General features: G+C 53.7%; 1 protein-coding gene across 1 annotated transcript; it reads right to left on the reverse strand.

Annotated features, from left to right (window-relative positions):
• Nucleotides 1–359: 359 nt before the first annotated feature.
• On the reverse strand, nucleotides 360–6,896 carry RND1 (Rho family GTPase 1). The gene is made up of 5 exons (XM_079775958.1): nucleotides 6,687–6,896; nucleotides 5,824–5,911; nucleotides 3,077–3,186; nucleotides 2,100–2,234; nucleotides 360–1,247 (listed from the first exon to the last, which is right to left on the reverse strand). The coding sequence occupies exons 1-5, from the start codon at nucleotides 6,804–6,806 to the stop codon at nucleotides 1,002–1,004; spliced, it is 699 nt and encodes a 232-aa protein (XP_079632084.1). The 5' UTR covers nucleotides 6,807–6,896; the 3' UTR covers nucleotides 360–1,001.
• Between the last annotated feature and the right edge of the window lie 1,762 nt (nucleotides 6,897–8,658).

Consider the following 8,658-nt stretch of genomic DNA (forward strand, 5'->3'; position numbering starts at 1 on the left):
GGGTGGGAGTGGAGGGAGGAGATCCTTATTGGAAGTGCCAGGGACCAGTGGAGGCAGCTCTGCAGCCCACAGAAAGGGCCCCAGGCAGCTTTTTCCTCATTATCCATGATCAAAGGAAACAGAAAGAAACTAAGAAAACAGAGCCAACTTCTTTATACGTGTTATATTTTTCATTAATAAATAGGTTTTCTTCTTTAAACACAGAACATATAACAGATTGAAACACTCCCCCCTCCCCCCATTCCAAAGACAAGAGTCTATAAAACAAATGCCAGCTGTACTGCCCTAGGGGCAGAAAAAGTCTGGTGACCCCCACCCAGCCCTGCCCCCTGCAGCACCACCACCCCCACACTGCAAGAGAAGGGGGTCCAGGGCTTCTCCCTTGGACCCTGGGGACTTAGGCGAGAAGCATGTGAATGTGTGATGTCACCTCTCCATGAGGCATGGGCTATGCAAAGATGAGGTTTCCTTCCCATTGGCTCTGACCAGCTCCTGTCCTTCTGATTTCAGTTGTGAAGCACCTGGGCTCAGCCCCCAAGGGAGCTGCCTCCTGGCTTCCCCACTCTCCACTCCTCTGTGGCCCCCTCGGAGGGGAGGGGGAGGGCTCAGGGACCCCTCCTGTCCCCTGGCTGCATGGAAACGCTGGGTGGAAGAGGCATGACGCTGAAGGTGAGGCTCTTATAAGACCCCTGAGCCCATGCGGCCAGCATGCCCCCCACACTCCCACACCATTTCTTCCTCTGGAGTGGGGGGCACCGGGGCAGCCACCCCCTCCACCACCTAGTGCCTGGCTTGGGGTGTGATGGTTCTTTCTCAGCGTCAGGTCCTCAAGCCGGGCCTGGCTCTTTCCTTGTCCCATTCTTGTCTCCTTCCAAGCCCTCACCGCGGCAGTCTGAAAAACTCGTGGTCCAGTGTCCTACATTGTCTCATCCTCCCTCTCCCCGTGCCTCTGCAACCCGAGGGGGGAAGTGGGAGGTGGTCTCCCCTCTCCAACCCCCACTTCACATAATGGAGCAGCTTTTGGCCTTTTCCTTCTTGAAGGTAGAAGAGATGAGTTCAGAACGACTGGGGAGGTGGAGCAGTCGCTTAGAGAAGCTTCGGGCAGGGCTCTTTGGGGGCACCGGGCTGGGCTTGTTCAGACACACCATGGACGCCGTCCGGAAGATGCTGTGGATACTCTTTTCTGAGGTGAAAGCTGAGCCTTCCAGGTAGATTTCCGCACCCAGCTGCTTGGCTATTGCACAGCCCTGCAGGGGGAGGGGGGATTGAGGTCACCGACGCAGTGGTCCAAATGGCTCTGAAACACTGCCTCCTGTGGTTAGTGGTACTCCGGGGGCTACCCCAGAGGGGACCCAACTGCCAGTCTCCCACCATCACCCTCTGCTAATTATTTTCTGAAGGTGAAGCCTGACAGCACCTTGGCATCACCTGGGACACTTTTAAAACCATATTGATACCAAAGGACTTGTATGCATGCATGTTAGCATAACCAATGGACACAGACACTGGGGTGGTGGGGGCTTGCCCCGGGTGGGAATGGCTTGGGGAGGGGGTCAAGCGGGGGAAAAGGAGACTTATGTAAAATTTTAGACAATAAATAAATTAAAAAAATAAATAAAACCAACAACCCCATATTGATGCCAGAACAAGTAAATCAGAATTTCTGGGGGTAGGGCCTAGGCATTAGTATTTTTAAGAGCTCCCCAGACAAGTCTAATATGAAACACTGGTTTTAAAAAAACGAACCTTTACTCCCATGTGCATAAGAAATTATCCAGGATTTCATTGAAAATGTAATTCCATATCTTTGTCCCAAAGTGACTCTATACATATGGAGTCAGGAATTCTAATAAGCACCTCTAGTGATTCTAATGCAGGTGGTGCACAAAAACAATCTGAGAAACACAGAGGAATGCTCACCTGTCAACCTATAGCATAAATCTGGGTAAATGAGTATCACATCTATCCAGGTGATTAGTTGCTGATTATAGATGGCCCCCAAAATACCAATTCTCTCTTGCTATAGTGAGAGAGCCTGAACAAGGGCTTTGCCTATAGCCTTCTCCACCCCACCCCAACACACCGTGGTGCGCACACACCTGCTCGTATGAGATGGGTGCCTGCTTCTGGTGGGACAGCTCCATCAGGGTGCTCAGGTCTGTTCGCAGGTCTGTCTTGCAGCCAATAAGCAAAACCCGGGTGCTGGGACAATAATCTAGGATTTCCGTCCTCCACTGAAGAGCCAGGCAAAAAAGGATAGTCAGCGGCTGACATACCCAGAGAAGCCCAGCTGGCAACATCACACACTGTAGAGCTTATCACCAGCCCAGCCATCCCTCTGAGTCACAGCATCGCCACTGCACAATGACATCATCTTCCAGCCCATGAGGACTTGGGGCCACAGGAATGCTGACCCAAGAGCCTGTCCCCTCTTTCAACAGCCCAGTCACTAGAGAAAGAACTAGGGTAAATCTCTTCCCGCTCTCTGCCAAGCAGTCGAGCCTGGATCTGCTCCCTCAATCCAGTCAGAGGGCTCCACAGATTCAGAAAGCCAGAAGGAAGACAACCAGTCTCTTCCCAAGGGAAGGTGATAGTCCCAGAGACTTCTGGGAAACTAGGCTAGTTCCACAAGGTATCCTGGGACTCCTCCGTATGACCAGATTTTGCCACCCAGACCTAGGCATTTCCTACCAGCAGCTCTGCTCAGGCCTGCCTGGCTTGCCCAGTTCTAGAGGGCCTGGGATCAAGGTCTATAGAAGCTGCCTCTAGAAGACCTCCTCCCTGACCCTCAAACCATATCACCAAGAGGTTCTCTGACTCTCACTCCTTCGCTTCCTGAGTCTTCAACACCACCCTCCCTTGCTGGTCCTCTGGCAGAGCAGTATAGGGCAGGGGCAGGGGCAGGAGAGCTGGGTTCTAGTCCCAGCGATGTAGCTAATGGTGTGGCCTTAGGCAAATTTCTTCCTCCCCTGGCCTCAGTTTCTTTCTGTTACACAAGAGGGGATTAGATGACAAGGTCCTCAATGTTCCTTTCTGTTCTCAAGCTGAGCTAGAGATTGTAGAGTTTCAGACTCACCTTCTTGAGTGCACTATCCACTGTCTCCGGACGGCTGATATCAAAGCACAGTAATACTGCGTCCGAGTCGCTGTAGCAGAGTGGACGGACATTGTCATAGTAGGGAGACCCTGTTGTAGGGGAGAAAGAGCTGATGACGAGCCATGGCAGTTTCCCTCCCCTACAGGCCTAAACCCAACGAGCCTGGGAAGATCATTCTTGGTCCCTGAGGTTAGTGGGCCCCACCCATCTCCCAGGGGAACCCGCTGCTGCATGGAAGCTGGGGACCTGACACCTGCCAGAAGCATGAAAAAAAGGGAAAAGGGCAAAATGTAAGGCGAGTGGAACATGATTTGCCCCTGTCTGGGTCTCCTACTCTAGGCTTAATTTAAGGTGTGCCAGTTCTGAGTCCCCGAGGAGGGCGCTCCCACCCCTGCAGAGACCAGGGCTTGTTAGGGTCTCCTCTTTTCTAGAGTCTGCCTGCTGCACCACCTCTGCCCCCCCCCTTTTCTGCTCCAAGGTTCTCCCCAAGGAAGAAACAAACCTGCCTGTTACATAACAGCTGCCCTGCTTGTTTGCCATGGGGTCAGACTCTAAGAGGCTGGGAGGGATTCAGTGCCCTGCTCCTCCTCTACCCAAATCGGCTTACACTGAAAAGGGCAAAAAGAAAGCTGCAGCCCCTGTCCCCCCCAGATCTCAGGGAGACAGTCTCAGAGACAGTGGCACCAAGAGCTGGGGATTTAGAGTAAGGGATCCTCACTGGGAGGGCAGTCGGCAGTGCAGACCCAGGTGGTCTAATGTGGGAGACTGCTAGGAGCTGAGCCTGCCCCCCTCCACCCTGGGAAGGAACAGTAGCAGATTTGGAACCCAGACAATCCGTGCTTAGAATAGCAAGCAGCCCCTCTCCCTGCACCACAATCACCATGGAAACTGGGGGGAATCCAAGTGGGGAGGGGGTTGGTTGTTAAAAAAAAAAAAAAGAGTAAAGGGGAGTTGGGATAGCTGCCTGCGCCTTCAGCAATCTGCCCCCATCCCCTCTCTGAGGAGGGGTCGCATCACCCGCATCACCCACAGCACTGAGCAGAGGGAGCACTGCAGCGCTGGGGCGGGGGAGGGGAGGAGGCCTCCATCTGGCTCCAAGCAATCCCCCTCCCCTAAGACTGGCAAGTGAATAATGGGAACAGGTTCCACCCAGGCCCCAATGCTGGGAAGCCCCATCCCACACTCAGCTGCCGCTTCCTCCTTCCTTACGTGCATCTGATTGAAAGAGGGAGTTTGAGGATGACCGATAGCCAGCATCCTTTTGGAAATTGGGGGGTAGAGTGGGGTGGGGATTCGATGTAGGAAACAGAGACCACCTTGCTGATTTTCCATTATCTGGATTGGAATTCAAAGGCTGCATTCTGACTGTGGGAGGAGGGGGAAGCAGCAGGAAGTAGTGGTGGTAGAGGGGAGTGGCGCGTCGGGGCGGTGGTAGTGGAAAGAGATGCGCTGCAGTAAGATTCTGGGAAGATTGAAAGGTGGACAGGATACAGCAGATGCAAAAGCATACATCATGCAGCCAACTGCGTCCCAGCCGGCTCCAGCCAGCACAGCACGGTCCAGGAGAGCCAGCACCCGGCCTCCCACCCTCTGGAACTGCAGCCCAGGAAGCAGTGCAGGTTGAGGAATTTTTGTTTTGCTTTGTTTTGTTTTGGGGAGGGGGCGGCAGGGGAAGTCTCATTTTTCTGTATACCCTCCCATCCCCTACCCCAAACCTTTTCAGACCTCACAATTGGATCAGGGGGACAACAGCTCTTTGGAGGAATAGGACTGCATATTTATTATATGGAACAGGAAACCCGTAGTGATTTATAGTTCCTCTGGAAACTCGGCCTGCATATGCGTTTTTAGAGAGGAGCAGATTTTATTTTCTTTCTCCTGTTCCTGGCTCTTCGTCCTTAATTACGACTCTGAACCCAATCTATTTAAAAAGGGCTGGGGTAAAGAGATAATGGGAGGGGGGGCAGAATCAATGCCAGGGGTAGCCTAGCACGGAGGGTTTAGGGTTGAGAGGCTGGAAAAATATTGCTTCCTACGTCCCAGAAAGACAGGGCACGTCCACCTCGGCCCAGTGTGGGGGAAATGGCCCCCTCCCGCCACTGTCCACAATGTGACTGCCCCATATCGACTGTCTCCCCACCCTCCAAAGCCTCGATGATGCATCACTTCAGCCCTGAGCCGCAGCGCTATGACGAGCAGAGCTGAGCTGCGGCAGCGGACAGCGGTGGCCAGAGATGGAATGCAGGAGAGAAAACTGAGGCAGGAAAGGAACACTATTTCCCCCCAAAGCAGGCTTGTTTCCTTGTCTCAACCACCACTGCCCCAGCAGCACTGCCTTCGGCCTCATTTGGCTTTGCTCTGGGCAGTAAATGCTGTGTGTGTGGTAGCAGGGTGTGAAAATGGAGCAGCCCTGTCTGACTGACTGCCCCCAAGAAGTATTCAGGGGTTCATTCACCTCACCACCCAGCCCTCTGAAGGATGAAGCTAGACCCAGAGAAATGAGTGGCGTCTGGGGTTCTTCCATTCTGCACCCCTGGACCAGCCAACTGAGTTGACCAGGCCCTCCCCCTACACCCAACAGAGGGATCTTCAGGTCCCCTTCTTTCAGTTTTCTGGCAAGCACCAGGCTCCTTCTCCCCATCAAAGAGGAAAACAATGTCTAAAAAAACAGCAGCTGCAGCCGCCCAGGAGAGGCGGGAAGGGGCATTTGGGGCCAGCAGTCTTACCTGAGGTGTCCCAGAGACTAAGCTCCACTCTCTGTTCCTCTGTCTCCAAGCAGGCTGTGTAATTCTCAAACACGGTGGGCACATACGTCTGTGAAAAGAGAGGAGCTATTCACACCCTGGGCCCCCTGCCCCCTGGCTGCACAAGAAGCCACTCTCCCTAATGAGATACGAACACGGCCAGAGGAGGGGATACCTGGGGCGGGAGGGACCACATGGAACAGGATGCAGGAGCATGGAGAGGCACGGGCACTTTGCTCCATCAAATTAAGAAATGGGAATGACTCTCAGCCCGGGACATGCCCCCCATATTTTAGATGGTTGGGGACACACACACACACTCACTCACTCACTCCTCTCATCCCCAGATTTGTCTGTCTCCCAATTTCAGAGTCACAAGCCAATTCTAACTCTTTGCTTCTCCCCACAAGCCCCCTGGACCTACAGAACAGTCGGAAGGGGCAGCAGGAGATGGCCTGGAGCCATGCTCACAGAACCTTTGAGGTTGGGGTGGAGGGGCAGGCATGTATTGCGTCAAGAAACCCCAGATTCTAGCATGCCCCCAGTCCCCTCTCCAGAGAGCAGACTCCAGACACAGGGAGGTAGGAGGGGATCTGACCGGGGCCTATGGGTGAGGAGGTGAGGAGGAGCCGGCACCAGCGCGGCGGCAGAAGTGGAACAGGTCTCAGGGGGAAGCTCAGGCAGGGCAGTCCTCCAGCCAGAAAGCAGCAGAGGGTGGGGTGGGGTGGGGTGGGGTGGGGTGGGGACAGGACAGAGAGCTCTCCTGGGCAGGTGGGAATCTATCCCGGGCAGCGGGCAGGCGGGCAAGGAGAAAAGCTGGCCAGGGGGGCGGGCAGACAGCTCACCTCGGGATAGCAGTCCTTCGCTAACACCTGTAACATCGCTGTCTTCCCACACTGCACGTCCCCCACCAAAACGAGTTTACATCTGGCCACGACTGGCTGGGGGGCGCGCCTTTCCTTCATGACTGTAGCCTCCGTGGGACTTGCACTCTGGTCCAGAGAGGAAAGGATTGCGACAGGTGCGTCTCAGCACGGAAACCAGCAGAATTCCCTGCCTCGCTCCAACTGAAGAGAAGGCCGGCACAGCCCCCTTTATATCTGCCTGGGTGAGCCAATCATAAGAGGAGGAGGACTCTGTCAGAGCCAATCCCTGAGGTGGGATCCCCTCCAGCAGCCAATGGTAGGAGGATCTGAGTCAGCGCCCTCTTCCTCCCTTCCCTTTCTCTTAAAGCTGCACCTTCCTCGGAAAGGGGATTCCCACGTTTTGCATTTGTATTAGGGAAGAGGGAAGGGACTTGAAGCCAAATTTATTGGTCTTGAGTGTCCACCAATTAGTGTCAAAAACTAGCCACGAACGTAGAAAGTGAGGTCAAGCTAGAGTTGTCCCAGAAGAGCAGGACCTGCCTGAACTATAGACAGGTGGCACCCCCGACCCCCGTGGGGGTGGGTTTGGGGTGGGGGCAGAGACCTCTGACCTCTTTGTTCCCTCTAATCCCCATCCAAACCAGTTCCCACTCTTGGCTTCCCCTCCCAGAAGCTTCTGCTCTGTGCCTTTATCAGTTCCTGCTATTCCCCCTTTCAATTCCTGAGTCTCTTCCTCAGGAATCACCTTCACCAAAAACAAATGAATAAGAAAGCCTTCTCGCATCATCTGGAAAAACCCCACACAGGCCCTGACCCAGAGATGGGCGGAGAGAAAGGAATGAGAGTGGGGTTGGGAGAAAAGATGACAACAAAGCAAACAAAGTCTCTGTCTGTTTGGCCCGACAACCTCTCACCCCATGCCTGGCAGGAGCTGCTTGGATGTTTGTTCTACTGCCTGGGTTCAGCTCCCTGGATGAATCAGGCACAGGTCCAGTTCCAGGTGACACCTACTGATACCAATATGTGTCACCTGATTAAAGTCCAGGCTGGGCTTGGATTAGAAAACTGAAGGGCAACCTAAAGTTGAGATGAGCTACATAACTGCCTACATAACCTGCCCCTCCGAGCCCTTGCAACTTAAGGTGCCAATCCACTAGTCAGAACCATGGGATGTACACAGCTCGAATGACTCACTGCTTCTTCGCAACCACCAGAGCTCAAACAAGGCCTTCTGGTTATCGGGGTAAAGTAAGACTGACGGTGAGGTGAGCAAAAGTGAAAGCACTCCAGAGTTCATCCTAGGTCCCTTCACCTTGGTGAGCCCAGCACCTCTGGAGCAGGCTCTGGGTCTTATTCCATCTGAGCTTACTCGTAATTCACCATCATTGCTGCCCCACCAAGGGATATTTTCCCTGTTATAAAGGATGCTTAAAAGCCCTCCCCAGACCCAAAAGGACAGGTCTCTAAGGGTGAGATTCCCGATGCCCACTATAGACAGGAGAATGGATGACATTGTGAGAATATAACCTAGCCAATGTTTCCCCTATCAAATCCTGTGGCATCCAAGGCCACAGTCCATGTTTGTCTGAGAGGTCTGAGGCCAAGGCCTTCACTGTCCTCTCCCCATCTCCTCAGGTCCCCCTGCCAGGGACCAGGATTCAGGTAAGGGGGCCTCCAAGGTAGAAAGAGAAGTTATCCAGCCCTAGCTGGTTTGGCCCAGTGGATAGAGCATCAGCTAGTGGACTGAAGGGTCCCGGGTTCTATTCCACTCAATGGCATGTACCTGGTACCTCGGCTGGTTGCGGGCTTGAGCTTCCCCGGCCCTAGTCTGGGAGCATGCGGGAGGCGACCAATCAGTGTGTGTGTGTGTCTCTCTGTGTCTCCCCCTCCCTTCTACTTTTTCTAGGAATCAATGGAAAAATATTCTCGACTGAGGATTAACAAAAACAAA

The sequence above is a fragment of the Cnephaeus nilssonii genome (genome assembly GCF_951640355.1).
Source record: "Cnephaeus nilssonii genome assembly, chromosome: 6".
NCBI classification, from domain to species: Eukaryota; Metazoa; Chordata; class Mammalia; order Chiroptera; family Vespertilionidae; genus Cnephaeus; species Cnephaeus nilssonii.

Bases quoted from the DNA above. Each gene is read 5' to 3' on its own strand.
- RND1 (XM_079775958.1), bottom strand. From the start codon at position 6,806: ATGAAGGAAAGGCGCGCCCCCCAGCCAGTCGTGGCCAGATGTAAACTC. The intron at 5,912-6,686 runs GTGAGCTGTCTG...CTCTTTTCACAG, and splicing joins CGAAGGACTGCTATCCCGAG to ACGTATGTGCCCACCGTGTT. The intron at 3,187-5,823 runs GTAAGACTGCTG...CCCCTACAACAG, and splicing joins TAGTCTCTGGGACACCTCAG to GGTCTCCCTACTATGACAAT.